General features: G+C 40.5%; 1 protein-coding gene across 1 annotated transcript; it reads right to left on the bottom strand.

Moving 5' to 3' along the window:
• Positions 1-518: 518 nt before the first annotated feature.
• LOC104437287 (glucan endo-1,3-beta-glucosidase 6) lies at positions 519-7,056 on the bottom strand. The gene is made up of 3 exons (XM_010050208.3): positions 5,935-7,056; positions 1,245-2,384; positions 519-1,063 (listed from the first exon to the last, which is right to left on the bottom strand). The coding sequence occupies exons 1-2, from the start codon at positions 6,267-6,269 to the stop codon at positions 1,268-1,270; spliced, it is 1,452 nt and encodes a 483-aa protein (XP_010048510.2). The 5' UTR covers positions 6,270-7,056; the 3' UTR covers positions 519-1,063; positions 1,245-1,267.
• Positions 7,057-13,926: the final 6,870 nt, after the last annotated feature.

Raw genomic sequence — 13,926 nt, 5'->3', positions numbered from 1 at the left:
GTGTAGACTAATTGATATACTATAGTTAACCTTAACGCATTAGTTTATATTTAAATTAGGTGAATTCAACTGGATATATTGACAAATTCAGACTTAAAATTTCTTCTTATTGATAAACTTCTTATTGATCCACTTGGATAAATGTTGTATGCCCCCAACAATTATCAAAGCCAATGATTTCTAAGAAACCTTCATGGTTCAATCTGGTGAAAACTTAGCATTATGGTGAAGTAACATGATCCCGATGGCATTTTGAACTGCACTTAACAAGAGCCTTCAAACGAGACAACGCTCCTTCAATGGGAGAATCTATCAAAAGCCTCTTTATACACCTTTTAAGTCCCAAAAATCCTATTGATTTTCTTCTTTTTTTTTGGCTCAGAGGAGATCTTATTCTTATTTGCTCCTTCTACTCAAGTTCACTTGAAATGTTTCCGAATCGGGTGCTCAATTCTTGGGAGCGCATCTCCTATAGAGTTGGCACTCGATTGGCACAGAACGTTCACACGCGCCACAAAGAAAACAAGAATGGCTAGAGCACTGTCGCTTGCACAAGGAAAGGCATTTCGCCAAGCCTGAATTACCTTTAGCGAGATAAGCAGGCGGGTTACAGGTGATTAAAACAAAACTGATCCCAAAAAATCACAAATAAATGTTCTTAGACTTGACAAAACTCCATCCGTGTGCTCATCCGCCATTTGTTGCCAACAATGCATCGCCTCTTGATAGGCAAACCTATCATGAGCGCGGAAGAGCATGAGTAGGGCACAACTGAAGAACCAGAAACAAACCCCTGGTACCCAAGAAATGGGACACGCACATATTGTGTGCGCTTGTGTATGCAGTCGCTGCGTACACGCTAAGGAAGAGCAAGGAAGACAATTCATGTTCTTTTTTTCCAAGACAACATATTTCTAAGTAACCCTCGCATTGTGCCTCATCCTGGTGATATGCATTGTGACAACCATGATCTTGCCTCATCCACCGATCAATGTGCCAACTGAAACAGTGAATCAAGCGTTGATGCCATCCTTGTCTCTATGCAATGGCCTTCAACTGAATCCTGTTTAATTAAGATTAGTGCTGACAAAGTTATGCAGACACAGAGTCGAATATCAATTGGACTCCGTACTAAACCCATGCGCCTACATTGCAAAATTTGAGGTACAACTACATCATCAATTTAGCACGACTCCTGCTATCCTAGGACCAGAGAAAAATAGTTTGGGGAAAAAAATTGGTACCTTGTGAACTTAGAAATGAAGTGTCACAGAATCATCAGTAACAAAACAATCAGGCTGAGTGACGGCCCAAATACATTTCCAAGATAGCCATGTAGCCTTCCCGCACTCCCATAATAGGGTTGGATCATGGTGTTGAATCGGCAAGTCCCTACTGAAGGATTTGTCCTAGTGATCATCGACAAGCCTGAAAACTTGCAAGCGCTGTCAAGCTGATTATTTATCTGGTAATAACTGTTAAATGCATACGAGATGTTCCCTTCAGCATCTAGATTCCCACAAGACGTCCCATAACCGAGACTAGTGCAATCGCCCCTCGAACATGCATAGCTCACACTTGGCGCCATTTGATCACCTGTGAGGTTGGCCGACGGCTTCAGCAAACACCACTTCGGTTCAAGATAGTTCACACCTCGTGCAGGAATCAAGCCGTTGGAATTGGTGGTGCCAAGATTGAACAAGTACTTTGGCTTCCCATCATAGCCAAAAATTCCCCAGTGACGCTCGAAATTTCCCGGCTCAATGCTCTTAGCATCCTCATCAATCAGACTGAACAAGTATGCATCAATGGGTCCTGGTCTCATGGGAGTTCCTTTGCCACCTGATATGTGGGACATGAAGCCTTGGTTGAAGCGCTGGGCATAGACCAGGTTTGCATTCCGGTCCCCATCAGTGGGCCACCCAATCTCTCCAACTATGATGGCCAAGTTCCCAAAGCCATTCTTCTGCAGGGCCCACACGAGCGTGTCGTAATTAGCATCGAACATGTTATAGTACGTTGCGCTGCCATCCACTATAGGGGATGCATTGCCATCAAAGAAGGCATATTCCACAGGGAAGTTGGCGTCAGTGTAGAGACTAATGAAGGGGTAGATATTCACAGTGAAAGAACCCCCATTATCACTCAAGAACTTGACAATTTGGATCATTAACTGCTGGATGTCTGCACGAAAATCCCCACCAGATGGTAAGCCAGTTGAGCTAGCATAGACGTCAGCATTGAGGGGGACAGTAACCTTCACTTGGCTGCTAAGGCCAGCTCTTATGAGGGCAGATTGGACATTCTGAAGGGCCGGGTAGGTTGTGGTGATAAAACTATCGTTGTAGGTTTTCAGGAAAGGTTCATTGCCAACAGCAACATACCTACATGTCATAAGATGGATCTCTTGGTTAAGCTCACCACAACCGGAAAAAAGTACTCTTTAAGAGCCAACCAATAAAATCACAGCCCATAGGAGCTGGAAGGGAAAAGGGCGAAACAAAGTCTTGAATCAAATATATATTAGACCTTACCAAGAATATCCTTACTCAGGAGCACAAGGAAAAAATTTAAGGACAAAATAAATAAAAAACCAAACATAGCGTCATATGGAGTGAGTTTTAACCTTTCTGGATCATACGTGGGCCATCATCACTCCGTTGAAGACAAAAATCAACCCAAATCAAAAGCAAGTATTAAACTCAAAAACTGGGAACAATCACCTTTTGGCTGAATGTCATTCAAGTCCTAATGACTGATTTTCAACAAGATAAAAGGCAGGTGGTACATTAACTGACAAAATGCTAGTCAATTAACCAGCAACATGCAACAAAGAGAGCATTTGCGACTTTAGTCAGGTGAAATATAACATAAGGAAATCAGAAAAGCAGAAGACATTTGGAATCATCAGCTGATCAATTTCTGAAGAAACTAACTCTTTTTGTTGGCAACGAACTCATGAAGCAGAACGGTATTTAAGGGTGCCATGATACAAAGCTAGCTGTAAGCCCCTTATTCATGAAAGGACAACTTTTATCCATTTTGATCTGTCCATAAGATGCTAGCACGAGTGATGCAGTGACTATTATGAAGAAGAATGAAGTTAAAGAAAATGTGAGGGTACAAGCATTTGCCTAACCAACATAAGTCAGCCAAAGAAAAGTCACAAAAGGAGGAATCAAAAACAATGAAAAAACCAATGGAATTTAGCAGCTGCAGCATTGGTTTGCTGAAACAACTATAAGATTTAGTTCACTGAATTTGGCCACATCAAAAGCACAGGATCTGATCTCATTTCTCCTTTCTATGACTGCTGCTCTTCCATTACCAACCCCCAATTGCACCTCTCCGTCTTTTATAGTTGCTACAAGCATTGCTATCTCTCACCGGAACCTTTCCACGATGGGGATGATCTGCTACCAAAATAAGTTATGCCAAGAATTTTGACGAGCCCAATAGAATTCAACATGCATATTGACCGTTCTTATCTACATAATTGGCAGAAAAAGAAGAGGGTAAGTCAGTTGAGCAGTTACGAGCTCGTGATATGGGCATAGCAACCTTCTAATGTTTTCATACCATTGCTTGTGCAGAATGTATATCCATCTCTCTTAGGCATTATTTGTTGTGCCATGTAAATCTCTTGGTAGCTTTTCCATATGCCCATGGAATAATACTATAAAGTTGCATTTCTAACTCCAGAGGGTCAACCCCACATGAGCCCCACTATGGAGAATAAGAAGGATAATAAGAGAGTAGAGTGCTTTCTTTATTAATGGAGAAGGTGCAACTGACCCTGTTTCAATGGCTAAGGCGGAAAGCACAGAACTTCTTGCTATGAAGGACAAGGGCTTCTGCCTCGGAACTTCAGTTTGTAAAAGGAGGCAGAAACGTTCATGTATTACAATAAGCTAAAAAGTTCAAGTAATGCCTCATATTGATCTAATATAGATATTCCTAACTGCTACTCAAGCACAAAGCTCTCATCCACCCCATCAAACTACCGCACTGCCATGTATAATGGATTTCATTTGTTTCCTCCAAATGATAACGTACAAAAAATAAAATAAAATAAAATCTTTCAACACATATGGATGACAATGGAACCCATTTTATGCTTGAACCTAGGCATACTAGAATCCTCCAATGTGAATCACAGAAAGGTAGAAGGTATATAAAATGATTGTTCTACAAAATCAAAGCAACAAATTCATGAGTTGTTCCAAACATGAACCGGTTAGCCTATCAAAATATTGTATCCCCTAACTATAATTCTTGAAGAATAAACGTCCTATATGCATGTGCTTTAGCAGCTATGTTTATCCCATAGGAACCACTAGACCCATCAAAGTAAAATATGACTAAACAAACAACTGAAGTAAGGGGGAAATTATGTTGTCAATCCACTCCAAGGATACACGACAACTAAATTCTTGTTAATTGAAAACTAAAAATTATGCAGGAAAACTTAAGACCCTCAGTTGATTATAGTATCTAAATGAAGCATTAGTGATAAATTCCCTCACTTCTGGTTCAAGCCCTACAATACAGAATCTTAAGCTGTAAAGGGAAATCATTAACACTAATATTCCAAGTAGATAATTGGGATGGATTTCCAAAAGCTATTTCCGTTTTCAGAAAGTGACAGAAGCATCAGTGGAAAGTTTCACAAGCCTTCAAAAGCAAAAGCAGATGGAAACTGAAGCGATCAAAAGCTGATTTTGAAGTAGCAGCACAATAATGCTGCGGTAACTTTCAATAATCTGGCTTTTGCTTCCAAAGATTTCTTGGAACATCAATAGAGTTTAAATACAAATGTTTTCAAGGAGAATCATTCTAATTTTTAGAAAGAAACTAAATTATACAAGACTTCAATTCTACTGAAATTAAAACATAAAGCGCCATATAGCGTGACTCTGAAAAGTCAATAGAGCACAATTATCATTTGCTAAATACTTAATGAGCCGCATATATGTCACAGCAAAACATCAAAATTATCGTACAAAAAACTACAAGTGAACTCTAAATCATATGAGGAACCACAAAATACGGATAAGTAACTATAAAAACATGATATGAGACTATGTGCTTAACTTTATCGGCCTCAATTTGTAAGTTTCAAATATACCATCTGCATTGTCTTTGAAGCCATCAACAATCAGTTCATTCTCTAGCTGTATACATCCCATCCAAATTGATTGTCCTTCCAAGTAATTTTTCAGGATTATTACAAAAACTCTTCACATCTGATACAAGACAATTGCTTGCCTTATATTAACTTCCAACCCACATTTGAAGTACTACAATCAGTTCACAACGAGCACGAGAGAATGCCCTAATCCAATTGTTCGACCTATTAGTTTCGCATTATCGGAAAAAAGCTTAGCATGAACTCTACGTACATCCAAATGATTAATTATCTTTAGAAGTAACTGGTTTCTTGTTCTGTTTCCAGCAAGATCTCTTCCCTGGATTCATGACTAAACTGCAACTGCTCATCCAATCTACCTCGCTCTCACATTGCAGGCCATCTTGTTTAACCTAACCTTCCTTCATGTTCCAATTATCATCACAATTGAGGGTAATCATATCTACATTCTAAACACCTCTCAAACCATTCAGGAATATTATCTAAACATTTCCCATATGACCCAAAACCAGGACAAATGAGCACATCATTACTCATCTAGTACCGGTACTAATTACAAGCGTTAAAAATTTCAACTCCAATGGAGAGATATGTGTGAAGTAAATATTGGGTCCGTCGCACGGTCCCTCTTACAGAGCGAAAAAATCTACCTAGACTTTATATCATTCACACTTGCCATAAACTGTCGAAAGCTTGCCCCTTCCATTTACAGACGCATTCTAATTCCAACTCAACAAGTAATCGGGAAGATTTTAGACAGGCAAAGGTGGTGAGGCACAGAATACCTTATGTTGACATTAGAGCTGGTGATGTGAGTGGAGACATTCTTGGACACCCATCTCTCAGCAGCTTTCACACTGCCCGCAAAAGAAGCAAGCATGTCGTTGGGAATCCCCACCATGACCTCAATCCCCGTCCTTCCCAGAGCTTTCAACGCCCCATAGTCCGCGTCGAAAAGCTTCACCTTTTGGATGCCATTTTCTCTCAGCATCCTCACCACCGTTGCCGGTGGGAGAGGGTGCGAGGCCTGAGTACCCCAGTTAGCCCCTATCCCACTGACTGAGCACACCATTGAGAACGACAACACCCAGGCCAACCCCAGAGACACCAGCCACCCCATCACAAGCGATTGATACCTCAAAATAGGAACTCGGGTCGGCGAAAAGAACTTGAAATGTTGCTTACACAGCTCAGAAGCCACGACCTTTACTTCATGTATGCAGACCCAGAAGCAAAACTGAGACAAAGCAGAAATTTCACCAGGGATCTAGTGAGCTAGTGAAGTGGGGAAACAGAGCAACTCGGAAACTCTGAAGCAGAAGATAACGGAGCAGAATCTTCGCTGATACTTGGTGAGAGAAACGAGAGCAGAAGTGGGTATCCGCTGCATTAGGCGAAAATCAGCTCAAAACCCACATCACATATTCTTCAGAATATGGAAAAGGAAGTAACTGGAAAGTCGCAAATAAGAGAGAATATATTCATTTTTGGAAAATGGGTATGGTGGGTTCGAGCTAGAATAAAGACAGCAAGTCGGGAAGCCCAAAACCTAAACCAGATTTGAAGCGGAAGCGAATAAAGGGGAGGCCAGATGGAAGAGGGAAAACGGAAAGCGGGCTCAGAAGTGAACGATAATGGATTTTCTAAAGCAAACAAAAAGAAAATGGGAAGGAAAAAGAGAGGAGAAGAAGAGAGAGAGGCGAGCCAGCGCAGAGAAAGATGACGAAACGAAGGTAAGGATCCTGTTGTTGGGTGACAACCGAGCTCAAGAATCTATTCAAGCCCACCGCAACCCATCATCCCCACTGCAAAAAGAAACACAAAAAAAATGTCAGGGACTCGCTCGCGCTCACTGGTAACACCCTCTCTCTCTCTCTCTCTCTCTCTTTGTGAGAACGGGAAAGAGAGAGAGAGATGGCTTCCTGGGCTATGATGACTTGCGCGGCGAAGTTAATGCCATGTACGGTCCATCAATTGATATAAAAATGGGGAACAAAACGAGGGAGTTCAGGTGTCATCATTTGCGAGCTCGGGCGTCTCGAGCGGCATCTCGGGCAGTGCTAGTGCTGCTGCTGCTGCTGCTGCTGCCGTACACGCTGCGACTGGGGGGCAGTGGCGGGGCCCGCGACACCTTCCGGTTCAAGCTTCGTCAGGGATTTGCAATTGGAGGGGCGGGTGGTAGAGGGCGGGAGCCTTTTTTCCTCGCGCTTTTTCTTTATGTACGATGCGGTTTGAATGTCCCGGAAGGCACCCCCCCGCTGCATGTTCACGGCTTTTTCTGGCGTTGAGGCCGACAAATTCTTTCGTTTGGTCGAGTCATCGGCCATGTTTGGTCACGGAGACAAAATCCGGGATAGGATGATTCACCTCTTTATCGGGTCCAAGGACACGTTTGGTCTTGTCCTTGAGCTACCACCATGTGGTGGATGCGAAGATCTCTTGCACTCTACTCTTGACTATGACAATGGTCGCCGATTCAAAGGACCATTGTCAAGGTGGTCGTACTGTGCGCTCAAGCGAAAATCACTCGACATTATGGGGGTTGCATCGCCTAAGCACGAGATTTGCTTTTCCGGGCGCATCCTAGGGCTTTGTTTTATAAATTCGTGGAGGATGGCACCAATCCATGACCACAGAGGTGATTGCCAACCCCAAGAACCGTCGCGATTGTGGTCGCATTGCATTTTTACTTAACCATTCATTGAGATCATGACAATTGTGTCGGCCAACACAAATCCATCTTTCTTGCTAGGTTTGCTTTTTGTCCACAATCCTTTCAATTTTTGAATTCAATGTTGGACTAGTGTCGCACACTGGTCATTGACCTCGAGTGTGATTGTTGCTAGCCCCAAGCTGCCACGATGTGGTGGTTCGATTGCGGTTGATGGTTGTGCAATGGCTTGTGGTTGTGAGTAGGAACATTATTTAGAAAATCCTTAACTTATTATATAATGACCAATTTAGTTATAAACTTTTTTACTTTATCAATTTAGTCCTAAACATTGAAATAATTTGTTAATTTAGTCATAAATTTTTTGGCGATTTTCCAATTTAGTCCTATTGGCTAAGCCGATGTCTCTACCATGGCGATCAAGTTAGTGTTAGCTAGCATACGTAGCACAACCGATGCTAATATAGATAATTTTTGCAATTCTTTTATCTTTTTAAAATTGTTTTATTTTTCTCTCTTTTTCCCTAGTGAGGGCAGCCCTTGCCAATCTTAGAGCCCTCATTAGTGGAGAATAAAAGGTAAAAAAAGAAAAAGAATTAGAAAGCTAAAAAAATCGCAAAGTTGTCAACTTTAGTGTTGTGCGGCAAGATGGCTGATGTTTACATATTATCATGTCAATGATTTTGAGTCAAAATTAGCATAAATGACTAAACTGGCAAATCAAAAGGTTTAAAACTAAATTGAAAATTCGTTAAAATTTTATAATTAAATTACTATAATTGAAAGATTTATGATTAAATTGTCAAAAGGTTTATGATTGAATTGATCACCATACAATAAATTTATGACTTTTGAATAATTTTCCCATTATAAGCATTCATTTTTTTCCTTTAAAAAATGTCCTATTCTTTTTACTTGATCTTGATTTCATTTCCTTCACTACGATTAAAATGAACAAAACCACTTTTCATCATGATCTTTTGTTTCTAGAACTAAATATTTTTACTTTGAATTAAAGTAATAATAGCTAATTAAAGTAAACCATCAACAAATTATAGAGGCATATATGCTTAATGTCAAAAAGCATCAAACTCAGAAGAGGGAATTGGGGGGAGACGCGCCACCCGAAAGGGACCGTCCAGCTTCTAACTCAGGTTAGGACCCATGCCCAAGAATGGACATCTCTACCGATTAACAACACACGTTACAAATAGCGACATGGCCTGAGTGTCTATTTGTTTGAAAGAAAAGCCGTTTTCGAGAAATTAATTTTTTGACTTTTTGGTATTGGAATGACAGAAAACTAATCATGCCTAGAAAGCGTTTTTTATGGATTGAAAACAAATTTAGATTAAGGAAAACAGCTTTCCCTTGTAGCAAACAAGAAATCACTTCGTTAAATAACCAAATAAATAAAGATTAATCATTTTCCTTAAAAATGATTTTTATTGAAAATATTTTCCTTTTATCATAAAGAACTTAGTAAAATAAACGCGCCCCCTAATATTATAATGCATTTTGTAACCTTTCTGTTCCTAAAAATTGTTTCTTTTATAAAAAAAAATTATATTTTTGTTATCGATAACAGTTTTTAAGTATTTTAAAACATTTAATAACTGCATAAAATTTTTGTTCCCAGAAGATTAACCTGTTCCCATGCAATAGTTAGGAATTCTTGACGGTATCGAGCTGGAACAACATGTAGAAATACGTTTGGTACGACCTCAAATATTTTTGCGACTTGAAATTTCTTTTAAATTATTAATAATTTTAATACGTTTTTCTTTTTCTTCTCCTTCCTCTAACAGGTCGCTAGCCTTGGCCATAGCCGATCGACGACTAGCCACACGAGGGCCGATGAGGTCGATGACCTTGGGGGAGCCTCGCCTTAGCTCGGCAAGGCTTGGCCTCGCTTGACCACTAGTAAGGCTCAACATCGCTCAATCATTGTGAGGCCAGGCAACACGATGCAACGACGCCAACCTCGTGGCGCAACAACGCCAGCCTCACGGTGGTTGAGCGAGACTCAGGAGACCCTTGCCAGTGGCAGGCGAGCTTGGGGCGACTTCGCCAAGGGTCAGCAAGGTTGTGGTGAGGTTGTCGGGCCTTGTCCAACCAATCATCAACCATTGCCGTGGCTAGTGACTGGCTAGGCGAAGAAGAAATGAAGAGAAAAAGAAAGAAAAGAAAGGGAAGAAATGAAGAGAAAAGAAAAACTTGTTTTCTGAGTTGTTTCCAAGAACAAAAAATAAATTTATTTTTGTTTCTTCTTTTAGTTCCAAATCTATTATCAAAAATAAATAAAAAATTACTAAACGCGTTTTTTTCTATTTCCGTTACAAGGAACAAAAGAATAGAAATAAGCATTCCCGGAGCGTTGCCAAACATCATCTCGGTTTCCAAGTCCCGAAAGTAACTTTCCATATCCAATAAGGGCGCGTTTGGTTGTGTTTTCTTTGTTTAAAAATTGTTCAGAACAAAATAGAAAAAAAAAGTATTTGTTCCTAACAATTTTTGAACAAAAATACGCGTTTGGTAAACTTGTTCCGGAATAAAAAATAAACAGAAATATGTTTGGTAAATTTGGATAATTTTTTTATTTCTTTTATTTTTTCTATTTTTTTCTTATTTTTCCTTTTTTTCTTTTTCTTTTCATTTTTTTCTTCTTTTGGCCGGTCGCCGGGCCACCGCCTGAGCGAGGCCGAGGCTCGCCGCCGCCGGGCGAGCTCGGCCTCGCCCGGGGCGAGCTCGAGGCCGGATCTCTGGCGAGATCGAGCTCGCCCGGCCGGCGCGAGGTCGGCCTCGCCTTGATCCGGCGAGGCCGAGCTCGCCCGGCCAGCGGGCGGGCGCGGCCTCGCCGGCCGCCGGGCGAGCTCGGCCTCGCCGGATCTGGGCGAGATCGAGCTCGCCCGGCCGACGCGGAGTCGGCCTCGCCATGGGCGGCGAGCTCGAGCTCGCCCCGGATCCGGCGAGCCGACCTCGCCCGGCCGGTGAGCCTCGGCCTCGCCGAGCCACCGCCCAGTCGGTGTCGCTGGCGGTGGCTCGGCGAGGCCGAGGCTCGCCGGCCGGGCGAGGTCGGCCTCGCCGGATCCGGGGCGAGCTCGAGCTCGCCCGGCATGGCGAGGCCGACCCTCGCCCGGGCTACGGCGAGCCTCGGCCTCGCCGGGGACGGCGAGCATCGGCCTCGCCGGGCCGGCAAGCCTCGCCGTGTGGCCGGGCGAGGCCGCGCGCCCCTCGTCGGCCCTGGCCGCTCGCCATGGCGAGGCGGCGACCGGCCAAAAGAAAGAAGAACAAAAATAAGAGAAAAAAAAAAAAAAAGTGTTTGTTTTGTGTTTTGTTTTTTTGTTCCTTTTTTGTTCGCAGGAACAAAAGAACGAAAAAATGTTTAAAAACACAAACAAACGGGGCCTAAATAGCTTCAACAACACTTGCAACATCATATACTCGGCACAACTTGATGCCACCGTCTACATTGGGGTAAGCTTTCAGTTCAGTTTGGTTCATTCATTAAGCAAAGCCTTTTAGTTCGCGGCAACGTCTTAATCGATATGGATGTGAAAACCGCGAGGCAAGTAGTTTTCTCGAAGAAAACCAAGAACCTCCAATAACGTGTTGACTCTAGATAGTTCAACAGGTCACCAAAAGCCTTTTGAGAGAGGGCAGCCTCAAATTATCAATATGAGCTGTATGTTTCGCGAAAAACGGATGAGTTAAATATATATTTTTTTAAATTAACCGTACCGCTTACAAAAATAAATTATTAACGAATATCTTCATCGTCCACACAGAAGATGTTTAGAAATAAATTATTATCAATAATATAAATATTTTTATTAATTATTTATTTTAAATGATAGAATATGTCAATTTTAGAAAAACACTTTTTAAATAATTCGTAATTTGCAAAATAAGCAGAATACTGAATCCATCACCATCACCCTCTCGCAACCGCTTCGATGGGCCCTTTTCTAAATCCCCATTAAGCCATCCTTCGATAGCCATAACTTCTGTGGTGTCTACATCTTGACCACGACCCGACCTCCAAAATCTCACGTCTCTAGCAACTACCGCGATATTGCTGCGGCTTTTTTTCGAGGATTAAAAAAGGGCCCCAGTCACAGTAAAGATTTGGCTCACTTCTGAATCTCAGTCTTTCTTCTATCAGCAAACATCCCCTTTAAAATTAAATTAATACAAACAAAAACCCCAACTGACGTACTTATGATAAATTTATCACAGATTAATTTTATAATCATGAAAAATTTCAAATTGATACACATATAATAAATTTACTTAAAACTATTTTTTTATCACAAAAAAACCCAAATCAGTACATTTTGTGAGAAATTTACATTTTATTAATTTTTATTAAATTCGATAATACTACAAAAAATCACAAACTAATACACTATGATATGCAAAGGTTAAACCTCGAAGTAGTATACCCTTCAATAGTCACAAGTCATCTAATTTAAAAATTTAACGGTAAAATTTAACGAGATAAGGGTAAATTTTATCACTCGCCTTAAAATTTTTTATGGTAAAAAAAATTAATTTAAGATAAATTATTATAATTACATCAATTTAGAGTTTTTTTATGATATTAATCATTTAAAGCTTTAGATACAACTTTTACTTAAAGAGATTCCCTTATAGATATTAAAACATTATCCGGTTTTTTTCCAGCATCGGAGGCTTATCCTAAAACGCGGCCTCGTTCCACTTTTTATGGTACTTGTATAGGCTATGATTCCCAACATTATCTTCTTTGCCCATTGGCGCCTGCTCACCTTTATCAACCGTTTACAAAATCCATTAATGGATCGTGGATATCTTTTGCTTCTCCACTCCATTCCCAACTTCCTTTTTTTTTTTTATCTTTTTGTTTTGGGGAGGTGGGTCAGATAATATTCCCAACTTCTTTGACGTGGCATGATGAAAAAATGATACTGCAAATGTCATGACTATCTTACTTTATATACTTTAACGCTTTAATTTATCTCTTTCTTTTTTCTTTTCCCGATCAATTGAGTGTCACTTTAGTGAAAAATCAATCATTTTAGTGCCTAGAAAATCCTAAAACATCCGATGTGGCTCATCGACAGAGTAGAATTATTAAGTTGAACGGCATTGCACATCGTACTTATTTGCCCCCAAATTAACAAATTGAAACTAAAATTGTCCTGTTCCCCAATCCACAATTGAGGAATTTGGGAAAAATAAGATGCTGAAATTGCAATAGAAAGTAGGAGCAGGACAAGGTTTCACGGATGCCTCCTAGTAGTCGGAATTGACATTGTAATTGAAGGGATCTAGGAATCAGCTTTCCTAAGATGAAATGATATCGTTTTAGTTACAGATGCCCCGTCATCTCGTCCTTTGTTCCCATCGGTTTGAATTTTTTCTTTTAAACGTCACATCGAAATATGTTGGAGGCACAAAGTGCTTGAGTTTTTTTTTTTTTTTCACGTGACATTCAAATGATTAAAAAAAATTATAATATTGAAATAAGCATTATGTTATGTTATAGTATTTGTGGCATTTATTTTACCTCGACGTAACATTGATTGTGCCGAGTTAAATTACGGTGAATTGCTGGGAAAATTGTCCAAAAGTCATAATCTATTCCACTTTTGTCAATTTAGTTATAAACCTATTAATTTTGCTAACTAAGTCCTAAACATTTTCATATTTTGTTAATGGAGTACATTAGGTCACTTTTGGCCAAAAATTATTGATATGGACACTAGGCGTCATACGTGACATGATCGGCGTTGATATAAATAATTTTTAATAATATTTTAATATCTTTTGAATTTTTTTTTTCCATTTTTTTTCCTTTTTTAATTTTTTTTTCTAACCCTTGGCCAGTGAGGTCATTGGTCACTTTGCCTACCCTAGGCAAGGGCATCGCTATCCTTGCCGGCCACAGGTGAGGCGCCCTCACTTGCATTTGGGCGATGGTAGATACCCTCGCCTATGGTTGGTAAGGGTGTCGACATATTATTAAAAATTATATACGTTTCCGCCGATCGTGTTACACAGGACGACTAGCGTTTACGTCAGTAATTTCTAACTAAAGTTAGCCTAACAAACTTGATTGGCA

This window comes from Eucalyptus grandis, chromosome 3, assembly GCF_016545825.1.
Source record: "Eucalyptus grandis isolate ANBG69807.140 chromosome 3, ASM1654582v1, whole genome shotgun sequence".
NCBI lineage: Eukaryota > Viridiplantae > Streptophyta > Magnoliopsida > Myrtales > Myrtaceae > Eucalyptus > Eucalyptus grandis.
The sequence above is the reverse complement of the archived record's forward strand: the minus strand, read 5'-3'. Positions and strand labels throughout refer to the sequence as shown.

Coding starts and splice junctions, on each gene's coding strand:
- LOC104437287 (XM_010050208.3), bottom strand. CDS start 6,269: ATGGGGTGGCTGGTGTCTCTGGGGTTGGCCTGGGTGTTGTCGTTCTCA. Junction 2,385..5,934: donor AGCTCTAATGTCAACATAAG/GTATTCTGTGCC, acceptor TATGACATGTAG/GTATGTTGCTGTTGGCAATG.